General features: G+C 41.4%; 2 protein-coding genes across 2 annotated transcripts; both read right to left on the minus strand.

Moving 5' to 3' along the window:
- Window positions 1,702-7,880, minus strand: LOC8077868 (receptor-like protein kinase). The gene is given in 5 exon segments (XM_021464503.1): window positions 1,702-2,441; window positions 3,076-4,004; window positions 4,006-5,167; window positions 5,520-6,328; window positions 7,630-7,880. Coding segments are annotated over 4 exon segments (3,303 nt in total). The 5' UTR covers window positions 6,322-6,328; window positions 7,630-7,880; the 3' UTR covers window positions 1,702-2,031.
- LOC8080622 (receptor-like protein kinase) lies at window positions 11,717-18,040 on the minus strand. The gene is made up of 3 exons (XM_002445536.2): window positions 17,809-18,040; window positions 12,823-15,785; window positions 11,717-12,378 (listed from the first exon to the last, which is right to left on the minus strand). Exons 1-3 carry the CDS (start codon window positions 17,913-17,915, stop codon window positions 11,969-11,971), a joined length of 3,480 nt encoding a protein of 1,159 aa, XP_002445581.2. The 5' UTR covers window positions 17,916-18,040; the 3' UTR covers window positions 11,717-11,968.

Here is a 23,063-nt window from a genome sequence, read left to right on the forward strand (position 1 = left end):
TTACGTGTAGAAAGTTAATAATTACAAATTATATGGTTAAAATTTACATCTAGCATTTTAAAATAAATGTTTTACTTTTCTATGATATCAGCGGTGGTTATGGAAAGGCCCGCTAGAAGGAGAGGTAGTTTGAACCTTTGTTACATCAAATCTAAGTGAACGATCGCCCAAATAAAATAAGGGTTGACATCATATATAAAAAGAAAAAATTGATAGACTTATATAAAAAATAAAAAGAGAAAAAAAGACAAAAGAAAAATTAAAAAATATTTTATAATTCTGTGTTTTAAAGTTTTGGCATAAGTTGTAAGTTATATGGTATAAGTCATATGGTGATAAGTTTTGCAAAGTGTTATACCAAGTTTTTAGTATAATTTATAGAAATAAGTTATGTTCTATAACATATATGTATAACTTAGTTATCTTCTAAAAATGGAAAATTGTGGAAATTATCATTTCCAAATAAGGAAAGTTCCGGGAGTAGCTCGCTGGATTCACGATCGTGGAATTGGATTTGTGGCTTGATGCTTCCGAGTTCTGACTTGGCGACTTGGGAGTTGAGGGTGGTTTGTAGGAAAGTCCATTGCTTGTGAGTTTGGGCTTGAGGCCCAGAAATATGCCACCATGGCCGATAGATAACCAGGTGATGCCAAAGCTGGTCAGCGGCCTATATGCCCTGATACCCACGAGCTCCGCAGAACACCTGGCCTAGTGGGGCTAGGCCTTGCAGCCTGGGCTTGTGCCCACGCTGAGCCGCTTCCCTCGCACCCGGCCAGTGGAAAGCGACCCCAATCTCATAGCGATTCTCCACCACCGGGCGCCGGCTGCCCAGTGTTGTCATTCCCACTGGACGCACCACGTTTCTCCTCAAACTGCGCTGCCTCAGGCGGTCAGGCCTCCTCCTCTGTCGTGCACCGCCCAACACCTCTCCACTGGTGGGATTGACCAAGCCTCATGCCTCCTCCTTCCATGCCACTCCAAAGGTCAACCCCTATGAGCTCGCACAACGACGCCCCGTGGTGCTCTCTTCTTCCTCAACCTTTCCTACACGCACTTCCTCTTCCTCAAGCAAATGTGCTCGGGTCCCATTTGGAGCAACTCGTGTACCCTTCATCGATGAGATTGCCCAAGCCACGCGCCTCCTTCCATGATGCCACCCCATAGGTCAAGGCCCTGAACTCACGCGAACGGCAGTCCCACAGAGCTCTCTTCTTTCTCAACCTCACCTACACGCACCTCCTCTCCTCTTACTCCTCGCCAGCGAGCGCACTAGCGTCCCACTTAGAGCATCTCCAAAGGCTTTGGCAAATTGACTTAGCATTTGTTGTTGTTTGCAAACTCCTATAACAAAATGCAAAGGATAAAAATAGGTCATCTCTAAGAGAATTGACATTTGGACTTGGCAAAGGATAAAAATAGGAGGTCTCTAGACGCGCGCTTTCCTCGCGTGTGACTTTGCTCGCGCGATCAGGTTTGCAAAGCCGTCCACAGCTTGGCATTTTTGCCAAGTTTGCTTCCTCATTTGCCAAGTTGCCCAAATTGCAAACTCTAAATGCAAAACCGTTGGATATCTCTTTTGGAGTTTTTTGACAAATTACTCAAATGCAAACCTCAAATGCAAAACCCTTGAAGATGCTCTTAGGCAAAAATTTCTCATGACAGCATATTTCACAGTAATATTCTCAGGTGGGACGTCCTCTCCATAGCGCCCTTCGTAACCAAACACTGTAGGTCATAGAGTCATTCCAACCCGATCCTCTCATCCTTGCATCCAAACAGACCCAACACACAAGCCAAAGCATCTCTCCTCAAACACACCCTTAACACACGAGCCGAACATCTCTCCTCATCTATTTCATTTCAATTACAACTAATCGTACAAATGTTTTGCTGTAAAAAAAAACTAAAACTGAGCGTTGTGATCTAACCAATCATGGATGTATACCAAGCGAGGATACCTAGAAGGGTACAGATTCAGCAAGTCGGGGGGGCCTCCGAGCAGCTCGGCAGAATCAAATCCTATTGTCACCGTTAGTATGCGCTGCTGTAGGATTGCGATCCCGGTCTCCCCTGATTCGACTTGGACAACGACCGGCCGCCGCCGCTGGCAGCGGCAGGCCGCGCGTCCGTCAGTTCCTTGACGACGGCGGCCATGGAGGGCCTTTGGCTCGCCTCCCTGGCCGCGCACCGGAGCGCCACCGACAGGACCTTCCGCACCTCCTCCATCTCCACCGTGCCGAAGACTTCCTCCATGAGGGCCGGGTCGTAGACGGCTTCGATTTTGTCGGTGCCGTTCAGCGCGGACAACACCCAGCCGACTATGTCCGTGTTGTCCGGGAACGAGGGATCCACAGCCGTCCTCCTGGTGAGCAGCTCCAGTAGCACCACGCCGTAGCTGTACACGTCAGACTCCATACTGCTCTTTGTGGAAAACGCCAATTCTGCAAGACAGTATCCATGCTGCTCATTAGGTATGCATATTCTGAAGACCAATTTTTGTAGTTTCAAGCTGACCAGTACACCAGCAGATCTTATAAGTGTAGTAATTATATAACAAAAAAAGATGACATGACAGTATCTGGCAAATTGAATTTCCAGATGTTTATATTGTGAATTTCTTTTGCCGAGAGGAATAACTGTTTGTAAGCTTCTCCATGACTTTTATCTTGTATTAACTTTTGAGATGTAAAAAAGCTTCTGAGGCCGGTCAAACTTTCTAAAGGAAGTAGATATAAAATGCGCATGTTATAAAAATATAATCTATAATAAATCTAATGATACTATTTTGATATCGTAAATCTTAGCATTTTTTCTAGAAATTTGGTCAAAGTTTAAAAAGTTTGACTTAGGACAACTCTAGAAATTGATTCTTTCGTGGACGGTGAGAGTAATAATTGGTAAAGTGTATGCTTGCACTCAGATTACTGGAAACAAATCCAACAATTCTAATACATAGAGATTTCAAATAATTGCTTCAGTTACATGAGACATTTCAGAATCCTAAATTTCTAATCAATATATACATGCTTGTGAGGAAAAAGAAACAGTTATGAATGTGCTCTGTTTCAACCATACCTGGGGCCATATATCCAATGGTGCCAACGATTCCAGTGGTCTGTGAAGCAGCTGAAGGCTGGTCCATGAGCTTTGCAATGCCAAAATCTGAAATATGTGGCACCATGTCCTTGTCCAGCAGTATATTTCTTGGCTTGATATCACGGTGAATGATAGCAGGGCGGCAGTCATCATGAAGATATGCTAACCCATGGGCAGTACCGAGAGCTATGTCATACCTCACACACCAATTCAAAGCTAGTGCTGGCTGAATTACATGCAGAACATCATGAAGGCTACCTTTTTCCATAAAATCATACAGTATGAATCCATTATCACTTCTGAACCAAAATTCTTTCAGCTTTATCAAGTTTCTGTGCTTAATGTTACCTAGTGACTTCAGTTCTCTAACCATGCTTTTGTATGAACCTTTGTGTGCAGAAATCACAAGTTTCTTTATAGCATAAACATCTCCTGACCTCAGTGTTGCCTTGTAAACAGTTCCGTGAGCACCTGTACCGATGATATACTTGTCATCAAAATTTTCAGTAGCCTCTATAACCTCATTTAATTTAAATGAGGAATGTTGAAACATGCTACTGACAGCTTCCTCACTGTTCTTCCGGTCTCGAGATTTCAGAAGGATGCAACAGAGTATAAGTACTAGAACTGCTCCCACAAATAATGAACCAAGAGCTATGAGAACAATTTTGAATCGGCCATGCACTCCTCTCTTCTTTGACCCAACACAAGGTTTCAAAACATTAGCTCCCATGCAAGAAAAATAACTAGTGTTGCAAGAGATACAGAGGCCTGGGTTTCCATTAAAAGAACTTGGTGTGGAACTCAGAAACTTCAGAAGATTATCTGGGACTGGTCCACTAAATTGGTTGTAAGAAACAGTCAAGGCCTGAAAAAAGCCTAGACTTCTCAATGTAGCAAGGCCTCCTGTTATTAAATGACAAATCTAAGCTTCGCAAGTCCACCACATTACCCAGCTGTGATGGAATATCACCCACTAGACCATTGCTACTAAGGTTGAAGGTTCTACTCAGATTCACCAGTTGTCCTAATGATGAAGGGATACTACCCCCAAGAATATTTCCACCAAGCTGTAGCTCAGTAAGCATTTGCAATTGTGAGAGAGAATCAGGCAAGCCTCCGCTGAATCTATTCTCTTGCAATCGTAGTTCTTTCAGAAACTGCAGGTTGCTTACTGTGCCGAGGGCCGAACCATTCAAAGAGTTAAAACTCAAATCAAGTGAGTACAACTTGGAGCAACTGGAAATTTGCACAGGGATTGAACCATGTAATATGTTGTGTGAGAGGTCAAGTATTTCCAGATTCACTAAGTTTCCAATTTGAGGTGGTATTGCCCCAAAAAGCTTGTTCTCTAACCAGTTTATATCAGTAATGTTTGCACATCTGCTGAAGTTTGATGGAATGTTACCACTCAAGGAATTGTGGCTCAGATCCATAGAACGTAGATTTGCACAGTTTATAAATTGCGGAATAGACCCATCAAGGTTATTGTTTTTGACAACGATTCGCTCCAGACTTGGGCAGTCCACAACATTGGATGGGATGCTACCGTTGAGATGATTAAACCCCAAGTCCAAAATTGTCAATGCTTTTCCTGAACAAATGTTTGGTGGGATACCACCAACAAATCTGTTATCTGTGAAATCTATCTGGACCAAGGGGCTATTAACACCCAGCTCCTGTGGTATAACTCCAGAAAAGAAATTATCAAACAGTTTGATGTTCTTTAGGGACTTCAGCTCAGCTAACACTGAAGGAAGCTTCCCTGTGAATTTGTTGCTATAAATAAGGACACTCTCGAGGGTTCGGATACTCCAAATATTCTCAGGGAAGTCTCCCGTTAGATGATTCTCAAACAGAACTAGCCTTGACAGGTTCAGTAAATTTGCGATCTCTTCAGGAACAGTGCCATCCAGCAGGTTATCTTCTAACTCTAGCGACTGCAGCAACCGACAGTTACCGATCTCAGGTGGGATTGGCCCAGACAGGGAATTCTGAGAAAGAAAAAGATGTGTGAGGTTTCTCAATAAGCCTAGAGAAGTTGGAATTGTACCAGACAAACTTTTTTTTTCTCGAACACGCAGGAGAGCTGCGTATCATTATATTAAGAAGATAAAAGGTACCACACAACCAAAGAACAGAAAAACTAACGCCAACACACACAACACAAGCCACTCTAATAATTTGAGATTACACGCACGCCGTTTACAACTTAGAAACCAACCAACTCCTCACTCGCTACTCTTCATGCACCGGACTAGTCAAAGAAGAGAGGCACCGTGCGCCTGCCATCTCCCAAAGATGTCGTTCATCATTAGTAGCGCTGAGGGCTCTTGATATGCTAGGAGTCGCTCCATCAAATACACACGCATTGCGATGTGTCCAAATACTCCAAGCCCCTAGCACTACTAGGGAATTAAAACTATTACTGACAAATACAAGTTGCTGCAAGCTCATGCAATTCCCTAGCCAAGCTGGAATTTCGCCCTTTATATTATTGAATGACAAATTGAATATTTCTAGTTTGCAGTTCTCAAAACTGAACAAGATCTTGCCTGTGAAGCGATTGTTAGTGGCATCCAAAATCCTGAGGCCTTTAATCTCACTCAAGGCTTCTGGAAGACTGCCACTGAGTTGATTATCATGGAGATAGAGCTCCTCCAACTTGGTGCAGTTACCGATTGAACGGGGCAAAACTCCAGATAACATATTTTCATTCAACCATAATGACTTAAGGTTTATCATTTCACCAACCGAGAAGGGTATCAGACCAGTGAGCTGATTGGAATTGAGATACACTTTCTCCAGTAACTGGTTCCTGAACAACTCGTATGGTATTGTTCCACTCAAAGAGTTTTGGTACAGTGATAGTAATGACAATTTCTTGAGGTTGCCCAATTCTGGAGGGATCGAACCAGATATGTTGTTAGCACTTAAACTGAGATTCTGCAGGTATTTCAGATGCCCTATTTCAGGTCCGATTGAACCTGAAATCCCTGAGGATGATAGGTCGAGATAAATCACTCTATTTCTTCCATTGCAGCCAACACCGTTCCATGCACAAGGAGTTGCATCAGAAGCAGTCCAGTTGGACCTTAGGGAACTTGGCAGTATGAGGCTTTTGGACAGAGCAAGAAGAGCTAGGCCATCTGAACTCAAACCCTGTGATGACCAAAGTAATAACATGAAGGATAGCCAAAACCAATGCCAGAAAACTAGCTTCATCTTGTTCCTGAAATTTTGAATAGAAGTCAGCAGAAGATCATTTCATATCTCCTATATACGAGTAGGTCAATGCACAAACAAATGGGAATTACATATATGTACAGTTGTCATTAACCAAAAGTGCACACATTAGTAACTTCCCCCTAAAGCAACATTCGGGCACAAATTGAAGAAACTACAAGTTACTTTTGTTTTCCAAATAAAAGGTGGTAGAAACTCTTTTCTAACTTTTGATCTTGGTTGAAGAAACCAAGCCTAGTATTCTGCACAAAAAAAAAAAAAATCCATCAAGTAAACTGTTTTGATTAACTTGAGGCCCCCAAACTGCTAGACACCATGGAGTCATGGACAATGAAGTGAACCTACCGGTAGTTTCGATAATCATATTGTGAGAGGATCAAAATGCAAAGATGGCAAAGCCAAAACCCAATGCTAAACTTAGATCCCGTTGGTTCCCAAGGAATTTTGTGAATTTGGGTTAAAGAAAATCTCAGAATCCTATCCAAACAAGGTAGATTCTATTGGATTTTAACTTAAGATTTTGTGAATTTTTTTATCCAGATTTTTTAGAATCCACCGGGATTCAAATTGCACCCTATTTATTACTCAAAAGGCGCTGGATTGTCCTCGACGCCACTGCAAGCAAACGAAGAAGGAAAAGTCACATTTTCCTAAAAAGGGGTCAGGAAGTGTGAGTTTGTGACGGGCTTCTTAGTTCTTAGGGGAGAAGATACGACAAAGCCGATCTTCTGTTAAACATAAGCCATACTAATCAACGACATGGGATCCGATCTCGAACAGAAGCATTTCCATAATGGGCACTACCACATGTCCACATGGGCTGATGGGCACCACCGATTTCTTTTAATGTTTTATTTTAAAAGAAAAATGGGCACCTCGGTTGCAATTGCAAGCGAGAGATCCTCTGCAGTATAGTCTGCACTACACTTCACCGACGGCCACCCAAGAAACATTCTCAGGGAAATTATCTTTTTTTTAAAAAAAAACATTCTTAGGGAAATCTCATTTCAGTGGGCTACCAATGAAACAGCCACCGGATTTGCTTCGTTCCTGAACAACACTCTCAATTTGGGAGCCCGCGGCCGCGCTGCCAAGAACACGAGAACTACCGCAGATGTGGGGGAAGCAAATGCGAATGCAGCAGACAAGACAGCAGGAACGAAACGAATGATGGAGCGGCGGTTCGTTCAAACAACAAGCAACACACAACACAACAGGAAGCAAGTACCGCCTGCTCGATCGGGAGCACAGGGGCGGGGGGGAAGCGGGCGAGTGAGCGGCGCTTACCAGATCAGAGACGGCAACTCGCGGTGCCCGCGGGCGGGAGGATCCTGGGAAATTGGGGCCGGCAGGCGCTGCTCTGGTTTTCACGAGCACTAGCAGCAGCATCCACGGCGGACGAGAGAGAGGGAGAGCAGTGGCAGCGCGGTGGTGGACTGGCACAGTGGCACTGGACTGGTGGAGCCGTGGCGGTGGCACAGGCGAGTCCAGCGGAGGGTAGTTGTGGTAATCATCAGGCTGTGTGGCCGGCGCGGAGTTCACACAGTGTGAGTTTTTGAATTTCGTTTCAGATTGGCGGCATTTTTAAACGGGGATTTGGGGGCGTTGCCGCGTTGGATGCGGGCCTTGTTTAGTTCCAAAATATTTTGCAAAATCGGCACTGTAGCTTTTTCGTTTGTATTTGACAAATATTGTCCAATCATGGACTAACTAGGCTCAAAAGATTTGTCTCGTCAATTTCGACCAAACTGTGTAATTAGTTTTTATTTTTGTCTATATTTAACACTTCATGCATGTGTCTAAAGATTCGATGTGACGAAGAATCTGAAAAATTTTGCAAAATTTTTTAGGAACTAAACAAGACCCAGATGTTCAGCTTTTTTCACAAAATTGTCTTAATTATTAGTACCGGAAGTCCGGAACTGTAAAAAGTTGCTCCGTCTCTGCATCCATAGGTTAGGAATTTCAGCGAACGACAACAACCAAAGGTCTACTACTCTGGTCGTATCCAAGTCAAACCCACGTTTTATCCATGGATGCCTGGATGTTTTTATAAAAATTTATTGTTTTCTAATCTAACGCGGATGTATTAGTTTGTCAGCAGCACTGTCGGTAAGCTCTTTTTTTAATCACAAGTTGCAACGTTTGTGTATTGGTCAGTTCGTCTTATTATACTCCTCCGAGCTCCGGCCATAGAAGAATGCAAATATGGTATTTGTGCCATTTAAAATAATTCAAGTTTGATCAAGTTTACAACAAATAGTATTTATACTTTTTTATGCAAATTGTTTATTACGAAGTATATTTCATAATTAATCTAATAATATGTATTTTGTATCATAAAATATTAGTATTTTTCATATAACTTTGATCAAATTAGAAAGCATTTGGTTTCTCGAAATTCGAGAATTACATTGTTTTCTATATGGAGGGAGTATTTATTTAAATGCAACAAAGTTTGTTGTTCACTCGCATAAGTACACATTACATTGTCATAGTAGTCGTTTTATAAAAAGGACCTCTTTAAAAGACCAAATTATAACAAAGCCCTACGGAAGGCAACAACATCGATGGCGTTGGGGAAGATAAATCTGCCAGCTAGGGTGAGGGGGTGTTGAGGATGCATACACCCGATGGACTGACTGTGCAAAGTACCGGTTAAAGATGAGTCGGTTGAGCCATCGATGGAGAAGCATGCCAGTGACCGAAGGAGGCTGTTGATGCCCTCACTAGAGGTTGAAGAAGACGCTTAAACTAGGATCCCAAGTGGAGGTGGAGCTATCGAACCAACATAAAAGAGGAGTTGCCTTGCTGAAGTAGGGAGCACTAGGACAAAAAGCTAATGTATGGAGATGGAAGCAAGCGGTGAAGATTGTGCATTGGCGATGGTGGGTGGATGTGGAAACAGGATGGAAAGGAGATCCATGTAGTAGAAGACCATATTTATTTTTTATTTCTATTGAGCATGGAAGCGACAACGGCGATGGTGAGGAAGATGCCTAGAAAAACCTACCAATCTATGATGGTGGCAACGACGACAACGACCCCTAATGGAAGACATCTATCCGAGCAACTTACAACTATGGATTACTAAGTACTAGGAGGGGCTCCTCTCCTAGCCCGCTCCGATGAGCTTGTCGAAGGCGGGAGCGAGGGGGCTAGTTGGATTTAGATCGACCAGGAGCGTTCAAGGAGAAAGTAAGGTTGGAGTTGCCTCTCTAAATTAGAGAGTTAAAATTTTTAAATCATACGACAAATCTATAACTCTTATAAAGCAAAATTTCACTATCTATTTCTCTTTACATGCAAGGCATCCACCTCAGCAGTCCACTATTATTTGTCAGTAGCATTTTCTCTTGACATGCAAGATATCCACCTCAGCAGTCCACTGTCATTGCAATTAAAGTTCACTAGCACAAGAATTATGATATCCATGTCAGCAAGACACACCATCCACTATGGATATAATCTCCATGATTATACTAATATATTATATCATGTTCTTACATTATAAATATTATACATATAGATTTCTCCTTCATACCCACGGCAACGCGCAGAAAATCCTTATAGTATACATTAAGGTACAGTCCACGAGGAGTTAGAGAAAACAATACAACTATGTTGTATGGAACAAGGGATGATTGATAGCACTCTGTCCTGGTCATCTTTTACCTAAACACAAGCTTTATCCTGTACTAGTATATATGTCAGATGGCATAGAGCATTTTAAGTATCTTTCTTAAACACAATCTCTAAAATCATCATTTAAGGCGTCATCTGAATAAACCATAATTTATATTTTTTCCTCTTACAATTTTTTTATATCTTTGCATAGTCTAGTGCCAGCCTTGCTCTATCTTTAACTAATGAGAAATAAAAAATAATAAAATTAATAAACAAGATATTTTACATGCATCAAATGATCAGAATAGATCGGAGGCTTGGGTACCAAGAGGGATACTCACCAACCGTAAAAGAACTCTCATTTAAAGATCTAACTAAATAAATCATTGGAAGATATTGTTCTATTAAAATCTCTATTCTTATTAAGTGCCAATGCCAATCGGCCTAACGCACTAGGGACACGAGAAGTTGTTGGTAAGAGCTAAAGAACAGAGATAAAAAAAAGAGAGAGCTAAAGAACATGTGCATACAACTCACAAGGTCTCATGAGTATGAATATACCATTGCCATCCAGCATCCGCTTCCTTTTTAGTTCGTCTTTTCCTCCATGAATCGAAGACAAACTTATATGACAAAATAAGCACTAAAATGAGTTAATCAATCTTCAAACAATTTCAACCTAGGCACCATAACATAGAGCTAGATTAGAAAGTTTCAAAACAAGTTTCATAATTTTCTGAACTAAATAAATTTTCTGTGAATTTTCAATATTATTAAACCATGTCTTAGGATTTGTAGTTACATTATCTTTCCATGTAAAAATATGTTTGAAAATTTTGTGAACGTTTAATAATTTTAGATATTTTCAAAAATATTCCTAATCCAATTTACTTCTTTTGAACTTTCAAATTAGTCCAATTTACCCCTCTAAAGTGGCGCCACATCGACAAAGTCACTATCAAAACATCATATTAAAAAAGTGAACAGTTTTCAAAAGCTGAGCGAGGTTAAAAAAAAACTATTTAGGACAACCGCGATAATTAAAAGAGGCCTAGTTGGGCTAGGCTAGTGGTGGATCCACGTTAAGGTCAATGCTAGGCTCTAGCTCCCCAGTCCCCAGCCTCTCCTTTGGGCACGTATATTGTTAGATCAGTCTCAATGTATAGTTTCATAGCACAGTTAACAAGACTATAAAGATAACCGAGCCACAAGAGTTTCATGGAGATGAAACTCCTCTCTCATCTGATGAAACTTCTTTATTTAATGACCCTGCCAAGTCAGCAATTTTGCTTATGTGGCACTCTATTTAATATGCATGACACTCCTATGAAACATGCATTGAGACTTGTCTTAACATATATGTCAAATCTGGCCAGGAATTTGCCAAGTTAATCAAAATGCGAAGCTCATTTGTCAAATCGTTGGATAAAAGTTTTTAAGACTTCGGCCTTATTTAGTTGTGATTTTTTTTTGGATTTTGCTATCGTAGCACTTTCGTTTTTATTTGACAAATATTGTCCAATTATAGAGTAACTAGGCTTAAAAGATTCGTCTCGCGATTTACATGCAAATTGTGCAATTAGTTTTGTTTTCATCTATATTTAATACTCCACGCATGTGCCGTAAAATTTAATGTGACGATGTGACGGGGAATCTTAAAAAAAATTTGGTTTTTTTAAACTAAACAAGGCCTTTTTTGCAAAAGTAAAAATGCAAAGCTTATTGCAAAACCGTTGCATACTCTTGCTTCCTTCCGTGCTCCTTATCGTTTGTGCAATTTAGACTCATAGCCATCCTAAGTTTTCTCACCATCGCAGCATGCACTTTCCACGGCGCTTGCAGGATGGCAGTCCACGGATTTCAGAAGAACTAAAATTACAATTTCCTCACCCGTTTCATTTCAACTAAAATTAATGTTTGTCAACTAACCAACCAGGCAGGATGTACACCAAGGGAGGGTACCTAGAGAGTAGAGACTACAAGTTCAAGAATCCTACTGCTAGTACGCGCTGCTGTGGGATTGCGATCCCGGTTTCCCCTGCTTCGACTTGGACAACGACCGGCCGCCGCCACTGCCAGTGGCAAGCCGTACGCCCGTCAGCTCCTTCACGACGTCGGCCATGGACGGCCTTTGGCTCGCCTCCCTGGCCGCGCACCGCAGCGCCACCGACAGCACCTTGCGCACCTCCTCCATCTCCACCGTGCCGAAGACTTCCTCCATGAGGGCTGGGTCGCAGACGGCCTCGATTTTGTCGGTGCCGTTTAGCGCGGACGACACCCAGCCAACTATGTCCGTGCTGTCGGGGAACGAAGGATCCACCGCCGTCCTCCTGGTGAGCAGCTCCAGTAGCACCACGCCGTAGCTGTATACGTCGGACTCCATGCTGCTCTTGGTGGAAAACGCCAATTCTGCAAGACAGCGCATGCTCATTAGGTATGTGCATCGGTGTGTATTCTGAAAAGACCAATTTTTCATAGTGTCCAGATGACAAGTACACCAGCAGTTCTTATAAGTGTAGTATTTATATTAAAAAAAAAGATGACATGACAGTATCTGGCAAATTGAATTTCGAAATGTTTGTATTGTGAATTTCTCTCCAAGGAATTAACTGTTTGTAAGCTTCTCCATGACTTTTTATCTTCTATCGGAACTTTTGAGATGTAAAAAACTTCTGAGATGTAATTGGTAATGTGTATGCTTGCACTCGGATTACTGGAAACAATTCTAGTACATGAAGATTTCATGTAATTGCTTCAGCAACAAAGCATTCCAGAATCCTAACTTTGCAATCAATGTATACATGCTAGTGTGAAAAAAGAAACAGTTATGAATGTGCTTTGTTTCAACCATACCTGGGGCCATATATCCAATGGTTCCAACGATTCCAGTGGTCTGTGAAGCAGTAGAAGGCTGGTCCATGAGCTTTGCAATGCCAAAGTCTGAAATATGTGGCACCATGTCCTTGTCCAGCAGTATATTACTTGGCTTGATATCACGGTGAATGATCGCAGGGCGGCAGTCATCGTGAAGATATGCTAACCCATGGGCGGTGCCGAGGGCTATGTCATACCTCACACACCAGTCCAAAGTTGGTGCTGGCTGAATTACATGCAGCACATCATGAAGGCTACCTTTTTCCATAAAATCATACAGTATGAATCCATTATCACGTCTGAACCAAAATTCTTTCAACTTTATCAAGTTTCTGTGCTTAATTTTTCCTAGTGTCTTCAGTTCCCTAACCATGCTTTTGTATGAACCTTTGTGTGCAGAAATCACAAGTTTCTTTATAGCATAAACATCTCCTGACCTCAGTGTTGCCTTGTAAACAGTTCCGTGACCACCTGTACCGATGATATACTTGTCATCAAAATTTTCAGTAGCCTCTATAATCTCATTTAATTTAGATGAGGAACCTTCAAACATACTACTGACTGCTTCCTCAGTATTTTTCTTCCGATCTCGAGATTTCAGAAAGATGCAACACAGTACAAGTACCAAAACTGCTCCCACAAATAATGAACCAAGAACTATGAGGACAATTTTGAATCGGCCATGCACACCCCTATTCTTCGACCCACCACAAGGTTTCAAAACATTAGCTCCCATGCAAGAAGAATCACTGGTGCTGCAAGAGACACAGAGGCCTGGGTTTCCATTAAAAGAATTTGGTGTCGAACTCAGAAACTTCAGAAGATTATCTGGGACAGGTCCACTAAATTGGTTGTAAGAAACATTCAAGGCATGCAAAAAACCTAGACTTCTCAATGTAGCAAGGCCTCCTGTGAGATTATTAAATGACAAATCTAAGTTTTGCAAGTCCACTAAATTGCCCAATTGTGGTGGAATATCACCAATTAGACCATTGCTACTAAGGTTCAAGGCTGTGCCCAGTTTCACCAGCTGTCCTAATGATGAAGGGATACTACCCCCAATAATATTTCCACCAAGTTGCAGCTCAATAAGCATTTCCAATTGGGAGAGAGACTTAGGAAAGCCTCCGCTGAATCTATTCTCTTGCAATCGTAGTTGTGTCAGATACTTCAAGTTGCTTACTGTGCTAAGGGCCGAACCATTCAAAGAGTTAAAACTCAAATCAAGTGAATACAACTTGGAGCAACTGGAAATCTGCACAGGAACTGAACCATGTAATACGTTGTGTGAGAGGTCAAGTCTTTTCAGATTCACTAAGTTTCCAATTTCAGGTGGTATTGCCCCAGATAGCTTGTTCTCTGACCAGTTTATCTCAGTAATGTTTACACATCTGCTGAAGCTTGCAGGAATGTTACCACTTAAGGAATTGTGGCTCAGATCCATATAACTTAGATTTGCACAGTTTTTAAATTGCGGAATAGACCCATCAAGGTTATTGTTTTCGACAATGACTCTCTCCAGACTTGGGCAGTCCACAACATTGGATGGGATGCTACCGTTGAGATGATTAAACCCCAAGTCCAGAATTCTCAATGCTTTTCCTGAACAAATTTTTGGTGGGATACCACCAACAAAACTGTTATTTGTGAAATCTATCTGCACCAAGGGGCTATTAACACCCAGCTCCTGTGGTATGACTCCAGTGAAGAAATTATCAAACAGTGTAATGTTCTCCAGGTACTTCAGCTCAGCTAACACTGAAGGTAGCTTCCCAGTGAATCTGTTTCTATAAAGAAGCACACTCTCGAGGGTTTGGATACTCCAAATACTCTCAGGAAACTCTCCCATGAGATGATTCTCAAACAGAAAGAGCCTTGAGAGGTTCCGTAAATTTGCCAACCCTTCAGGAACAGTGCCCTCCAGCTGGTTTGCATCCAACTCTAGCCACTGCAGCAACCGACAGTTACTAATCTCAGGAGGGATTGGCCCAGACAGGGAATTCTGAGAAAGTAAAAGATGTGTGAGGTTGCTCAATAACCCTAGAGAATTTGGAATCTTGCCAGACAGACTATTATTGACAAATCCAAGCTGTTGCATGCTCCTGCAATTCACCAGCCATGATGGAATTTCTCCCTTTATATAATTGAATGACAAGATGAATATTTCCAGCTTGCAGTTCTCGAAACTGAAATTGATCTCGCCTGTGAAGCTGTTGCTAGTGGCATCAAAAACCCTGAGGCCTTTGATCTCACTCAAGGTTTCTGGAAGACTGCCACTCAGTTGATTATAGAGTAGATACAGCTCCTCCAACTTGGTGCAGTTGCCAATTGAACTGGGCAAAACTCCAGACAACATATTTACATGCAACCACAATGACTTAAGGCTTGTCATTTCACCAACCGCGAAGGGTATCGAACCACTGAGCTGATTGTCATGTAGGTACACTTCCTCCAGAAACTGGTTCTTGAACAACTCCTCTGGTATTGATCCATTCAAAGAGTTAGAGTACAGTGACAGTGATGACAATTTCTTGAGGTTGCCCATTGATGCTGGTATATTGCCAGAAAGCAAGTTTTGGGACAAATCCAATTGTTCAAGCATACTGCAGTTGCCTAATTCTAGAGGAATCGAACCAGATATGTTGTTAGTAGACAAAATGAGAACTTGCAGGTATTTCAGACGCCCTATATCTGGTCCTATAGATCCTGAAACCTCTGATGATGATAGGTCGAGAGAAATGACTCTGTTCCTTCCATTGCAATCAACACCGCTCCATGTACAAGGATTTGCAGAAGTGCTCCAGTTGGATCTTATGGAACTTGGTAGTATGAGGCTTTTGGACAGAGCAAGAAGAGCTAGGCCATCTGAACTCATACCCTGTGATGTTGAGACTAACAGGAAGAATAGAAAAACCCAATGCCAAACCAGCTTCATCTTGTCCCTGAAAAATTTGCATAGAAGTCAGCAGAAGATCATTTTTTTTCTCCTATGTACAAGTAGTTCAACGCACAATCAAATGGGGATTGCATGTATGAACAGTTGTCAACAACCAAAATTGCACACGTTGGTAACCTTCCCCCCTAAAAGCAACGTTCTAGAACAATAAGATGAAACATGTAGATTGAAGGAAGCCCCGCCTACTGTTCTGGGACACATACTAACACCAAGTAGAACGCACTCATGTAAAAACATAGTAATATAGTATGACAGAAGAATTATACTCATAAATGGGTTTGGTTAACTAGAGGCCCCCAAACTGCCAGACACACGTACAGGTAGTTTCGATAATCATACCATGAGAGAAGCAAAATGCAAATATGGCAAAACCAAAACCCAATGGCAAACTTAATTATTATTATTATACTCAGGACGTTGGATGGTTTCCGAAGCCACTGCAAATGAAGCAGGAAGACGGAATCTCACATTTTCCTAAAAGGGGTCGGGGCTTCTTAGTTCTTCCTCACTCCGTCCAAATCAATTTAAGTTGTCCTAAGTTAATTTTTTTAAACTTTAACTAAATTTCTAGAAAAAAAATGATAAGATTTATGGTATCAAATTAGTATCATCAGATTCATCATCGAATATATTTTCATATGATGCACATTTTATATCATAGATATTATTATTCTTTTATATAAAGTTAGTCAAACTTTAAAAAAGATTGACACACATGAATTGATTGATTCTTTCTAGGGAGTAGAAGAAGATACGACAAAGGCATACTAAACAATTTGAGTACTAATCAACAAGATAGGAATAGGGTTTTCATTATCGAAAATAAAAAAAATTAGTGGAGGTCATATCGGAAATATTGGACCAAAAAATTTTAAAAAAAAATCAAATTGTTTTGAAAAAAATCTTAGAATTTGACTTGAAAATATTCCTAAGCTATTAAGCATCACTTGTCCACTGATAAAAACAAGAATAAAACACTATGAGTGCGGGATCATGTCTATGGCGGCGACGCTGCACTGATCATGGATGTAGCCTGTACGCGGAATGATTGGGATATGAGACGGATTCCTAGAATTTTGATAGGCTGGGAGGAGCTGTATGTGCTATTGGACCGTCACAAGTAAATTTGGCCCGTCTGAGTGAGAGCAGGAAAAACCCAAAACATTTAGCCAATATCTAATTTTATCGGACTCCACTGAGGGCCTGTTTACTTCCTATGTAATACAAAATACAAAATATTAATTCTAACGATAAAATATAAAATGTCAAAAATTTGAGGGTTATGTTTAGTTTCCTCTACATCAGAATTTATTGTCCTTCGAGGCTTGTTTGATTTTTTTTTTTTTTTTTGCTCGAGGCTTGTTTGATTGTTTTTTTCTCGAGGCTAAAATCCAAAATGAACGATAACCACTTTTTTGCCAAACGTAAGGGAAACTAAACACCCTTGACAGAAATTGCGGTGAATTTCGGTGGATAAAGAAAACCCTATGGGATCCGATCTCGAACACAGAAGCATTTCCCCATTTGTAAAAACAATGAGCACCACCACATGGGGCTGATGAGCAGCTCGATTTCTTCTATCTAAAATAAAAAAACAAAGAAAAATGGGCACCTCGATTGCAATCGCAAGCGAGAGATCCTCTGCACTACTACGCCGACGGCAGGACACAAGAACAAAGAAGCTTCCTAGGCGCACACACAGCAGAAACATTCCTCAGGGGAATCGGCACCAAGGAAAGCTCATTCCAGTGGGCTAAAACTGAAACAGCCATGGAATTTGAGAGCCCGTGCTGCCAAGAACGAACCCGAGAACTACCGCCAAGATGCGGGCAAGCAAGCAAGCAAATGCGAAGGCAACACACGACACAAGCAGGAGCGAAACGAACGAAGGAGCGGCGGTTGCCCCCGGGGTCAAGTCAAACACAACAAGCAAAGTACAGGCGGTGCCTGCTCGATCGGGAACACGGGGGGGTGGGGGGGGAGGAAGCGAGGGAGTGGGCGGCGCTTACCGGAGACGGCAGCTCGGTGCGCCCGGCGGCGAGAGGAGAGGATCCTGGGGAAATGGGGGCCGCGCAGTCGCTGCTGCTCTAGTTTTCACTAGTTGCACTAGAAGCATCCATGGCGGACGAGGAAGAGAGAGAGAGAGAGAGCGCACCGGCCGGAACGGGAGCGCGGTGGACTGTTTGGCGGAGGAGGCTGGACCGCTGGAGCAAAGCCGTTTTAGGCAGCCGCGCCCGCGCCGTCAGCCTGTTTTTAGAGCGAGCGAGTCCAGCGGAGGGAGGGGTGGTTGCGGGTGAAAAGTGCGGTTGGGGGATCCGTTCACACGGTACACACCGAGGGGGCGAGGTTGCAGCAGCATTCGACACGTACTGGCGCGTGCGCGCGATCGGTGCAGGCTGCGGCTTGGGGGTTGGGTAGACGCGTTGCGCTGCGTTCGCACACGGCGCACTGTGGGCTGTGTGGATGTGGCCTACGCGGCGCAAGTTCACACTCTCGCACAGGACTTGACTTGGGGTTTTGAATTTCGCTTCACACTGGCGGCATTTTTAATAGGGGATTTTGGGCCGTTGGATGCCGGTAGTGGAACTGTAGAAATGCTTCGTCTCTGCAATCTGCATCTATAGATTGGGAATTTGAGCGAACAATAACCAAAGGGCTGCTACTCTAATCCTATAATAATATAGATGTATCCGAGTCAAACCCGACGCTAGATGTTTATGTAAGAGTTTATTGTTTCCTAATCTACTTAAGGATAGCAACAGAGCGGGTTTGGATCAGGTGAAGTCTATGTGCACTCGAACCTGAAACCCGAAACCGAACCGAATACCGATTCGAGTGATAACTCCTCCCGAAAACCAAATCCGCGGATACCCGAAACCCAAATGGATACACTGAAACCCGCTTTCTATGTCAACATAATAATATCAATAAGAACTTTCTGTAAATATATACATGATATATACACACATATTTACATGTATAAACAAGAGGCAATAAAACATAAATATTTTCATGAGTTACCTTAAAATAAATTTCAAACAAGTTATTATTACCATATTATAAAATATAAAAAACCGAACCATTGAATATCCACGGGTGGAAAACCAAATCCAAAACCGAACCTGATAGGTTTCGAGGCCCCGAACCCGAAAACCATGAGTGAAAAATCATCCCCAAACCCAAACCTACGAGAGCCAAAACCCGCGGATATCCGATTGGAAACCGCCCCGCTGCCATCCTTACTCATTCTGTTTATAAAAATATGCAACTATATGATCTGTTTCCATCAAATTAGCTCAAGGTTAACCAAGTTATTAAACAGTATTAGTATTTATGTCTACAAATATGTTTATTATAAGAATGTTCTATAACTAATTTAATTATACTTATTCTGTGTCATTAATGTTAGTATTTTTTATATAACTTTAATCAAAATTTAAACTGTTTGATTTCTCGAAAAGTGAGAATTATTTTTTTTTACAGAGAGTATTATATTTTATGGATATATTAATTATTTAGCTATGCGGTTGGTAACCCTTTTTTAAATCATACTAGTCACAATGGTCTCGGTGCATATACATACGGCGACAAATATACATTAAAACGCAGCCCACGAGCAAAGTCTGAGAAAATGATACAACTCTTATGTTGTATGGAAAAGGGATGGTATGCTAGAGACTGTGGTATGCTAAAGCCTCGAGGCGATGGATTCGAACGCTCGAAGGGTCTGAGATTTGCGTGGATGGGACCTCACAGTAAGCATGGAAAATGAGAAGCATAACACATGTCATATGTGAGACAGACACTACACTAGTACCTAACTCTGTACTAGAGAAGATATATGGTTATATTCGCTTAAACTTATCTGTCAAATCTGTGAGTCATTCAATAATGTTTTTCTTTTACAACAAAACAGCGAACAATATTTCCAGCCATAAATTTTCATACAAAGCGAACAGGCTAGCTCTAGATTTAAATTAAGCCAAAATTTATTAAGTTTGACTAAGTTTACAAATAATATTATTATCATTTATAACTCTATCTATGTTGTACTGTATAATTCTAAAAAAAGATAATACTAATTATTAGTCTACTAATATTTATTCAGTAGCATAAATGTAATAGGTACTTCTTATATATAAGTCTAGCCAATTTAATTGTTTGACTCCTTAAAAGATAAGAATTACACTCTCCCTAATAACGAGAAAGTAGATACAAATGCACTATAAAAACTTGTTTTTTTCAGATGATCAGTTATTAACCCTGACGATGAGCTCCCTATCCAACGGCTTCTTATCCACAAGAGTGGCAATAACTAGAAGGTGCAAGAGTAGAGAGTGAGAGAGACAACCACTTTACTATATATATATATTATGGATAGACCATATCTGTATGGCTAATTATAGGTATGGACTCCTAATAAACTGGGTGTACTTTCATTACTAAGATGTTAACAAATTGTTGAGACAATATATTACATCAACGCTTACAGGGATGAAGCTTGAGAATTACCCCTCCCATTCAGCATAGAAATACTCCAACGCTGCTAGTTGATGAGCAGCTTTTGTTACAATCTCTATCTCTATTTCTAAAGACAGCACACGAAGCTGAGAAAGCTTAAGCTCACTAAGGATCTAATTTTCTCTCAACGAATAATCGCCTGGACAGCTAATGTTGAGTCGGGCTCACGGATGATGTGACCGATACCTAAGTTGATCGTCGCTTAATTACACTCCTTGGAGACACGCGATAGCTATGGACTGCTAGTAACATTGAACCGTTTTATATGGGTCTATAAGAGCAAACCACACACTAAAAGTAGTAGTTTTTATAGATTCATATGGCCTGGCTCAACACTACTATAGCATGACCCTAGCCTGTCGTGTGGTCCTTCGGAGCCGCAGATCGAGTAGTTAGGCCTGTTTAGATTAGAGATGAAAAATTTTTGGATGTCATATCGGATGTGTCGGAAGGATATCGGGAGGGAGTTTTAGAAACTAATAAAAAACAAATTACATAGCTCGTCAGAAAACTGCAAGACAAATCTATTAAGCATAATTAATCTGTCATTAGCACATGTGGGTTACTGTAGCACTTAAGGCTAATCATGAAGTAGCTAGACTTAAAAGATTCGTCTCGCGATTTTTTTAACTAAACTGTGTAATTAGTTTATTTTTTATCTACGTTTAATGTTCCATGCATGTGTCCAAAGATTCGATGTGATTGACGAAAATTTTTTGGGTGAGGAACTAAACATGGCCTTACTATGGCCAGTGCTTGTGGAAACTGCGCATAGATAGCATAGCAGTGAATGAACAAAAAAAATTGAAAAAAGATGGTGAGAAGGGAGGACGGAACGTAGAGTTCCAGCCAACTGAAAAGTCCTGCTTGCGTTCTTGCAACGGATGAAGATCAAGGTAGTACGCTGCTGCTGCTGCTTTTGACGACGCTTTGGCACTTGGCAGCGCAGGTACACTTCAAAAAGGGAAGGGCGGCGATCCAGCGAAGCTCGTCACAATCAAGACCATTAATCGTCAGTTTGTCACAGGTCGTCGGTTTGCTCGCATGTGCGTTCTAACCTAGTAGTAACTGTAAATTAAGCAGAGAATGAAAGCAACGTATACACCACGGCATGTGCCTGCTGTTTTGTACACTAGTACTCTACTGTACTCCGTAGTACTAGCAGAAGCAGGTTCACATTCACGACACGACACGTCGTCCCGGCTGTTTTCGAGAGCGGAGAAGGCGACGGAAACCACCGACTGCAAACGCGTCGTGTCAGTGTGACTCTGCTCTCCACACCTGGGCCTTGTTTAGTTCCTCCGCGAAAATTTTTCGCCACTCTGTAGCACTTTCGTTTGTTTGTGATAATTATTATTCAATCATGAACTAACTACGCTTAAAAGATTCATCTCGTAAACTTCGACCAAACTATGCAATTAGTTTTTATTTTTATTTAATACTTTATGCATGTGTCTAAAGATTCGATGTGACAGAGAATCTTTAAAAGTTTTTGGATTTTGGCAGGAAGTAAACAAGGCCCTGTAGTGTAGAACGAATGATCAGCAGGGCACAACCATAAAATATGACTATACGAGTACGGCCATCGTCGCAAGTCATAACAATGACTATGATTTGTGGTCGATGAATGCTGATTCTAGTTCTCTAAACCCCTATGAACGCAGACCAGGATTCATTAACTTTACTTAAGCAAGTTATGATGTAACTTGGATAAGTAAGCGAAGTTACGTTTTATCATAACTTGCTTGAGTAAAGTTGCTGAATTCCAGTGTTTTCACTAAGGCCTTGTTTAGATCTTTTTTTTTTTGATTTTGATAATGTAGCATTTTTATTTTTATTTGACAAACATTGTTCAATCATAAAGTAACTAGGCTTAAAAAATTTGTCTCGCGATTTACAAACAAACTGTACAATTAGTTTTTTTGTTTTTGTCTATATTTAATGCTCTATACATGTGCCGCAAAATTTGATGTGACGGAGAATCTTAAAAAGTTTTTGGTTTTTGGGTAAACTAAACAATGCCAAGTTTCTTATACACTCCTACATATGCAGTGTTTTTACTAAATTTTCTGAGTGTCGGAATTGGAAAATGCCCCCATCGCTGCGTCCACAGATTAGGAAACCATCGACCTTGTATACTGATCCTGTCCAAGTCATACCACGTTTTAGCTTATTCTTTTTTTTATCTATTAGTAGTTAATTAGCGGCGATAGTAAGCTTTTTCAAATCACAAGTAGCAACAATTCTTTACGTCACTTGAGTTGAGGGCGACAGTTAATACACATTAAGCAGAGCCCAGGAGCAGAGTTTAGCAAAAACGATACAGCTCTTTTTCAAATACCATTGACTCTCGTTAGTCGTGATGTCTTAGCTAACCGCAAGATTAATCGGACGGCTGAAGTGCCTGCCAACCGACCCAACAACGCCCTTGATTGAGACATAAGTTTGTTGATACGAGACAGAGACAGAGCTGGGCTCTTGACCCAGTTTCTGTGGAATTATTAGGTCATATGTGCATAGCATAGCAGTAACGAGTCTGCTGGACTGTTCGTTGATTTATCGTGAGAACACTACTGAACAGCTCATACGAAAAAAGACATGAGAAGGGGACATACACACGTGTGCAGCCAGCTGAAACCTCCTGCTTGCGTTCTTGCACCGGGCCTCCCTCCTCGGGCAAGCAGAGCACAAGCTGCACAATTTGACAATTTGGCACTTGGGCCTTGTTTAGTTCCCAACAAAT

This window comes from Sorghum bicolor, chromosome 7 (genome assembly GCF_000003195.3).
Source record: "Sorghum bicolor cultivar BTx623 chromosome 7, Sorghum_bicolor_NCBIv3, whole genome shotgun sequence".
NCBI lineage: Eukaryota > Viridiplantae > Streptophyta > Magnoliopsida > Poales > Poaceae > Sorghum > Sorghum bicolor.

What these genes read in the sequence shown, in the direction of transcription:
- LOC8080622 (XM_002445536.2), bottom strand. Translation starts at nt 17,915, where the DNA reads ATGCTTCTAGTGCAACTAGTGAAAACTAGAGCAGCAGCGACTGCGCGG. An exon ending in GCACCGAGCTGCCGTCTCCG is followed by an intron (nt 15,786 to 17,808) that starts GTAAGCGCCGCC and finishes CAAATTTTTCAG; the next exon opens with GGACAAGATGAAGCTGGTTT. An exon ending in CATTGGATATATGGCCCCAG is followed by an intron (nt 12,379 to 12,822) that starts GTATGGTTGAAA and finishes GCTGTCTTGCAG; the next exon opens with AATTGGCGTTTTCCACCAAG.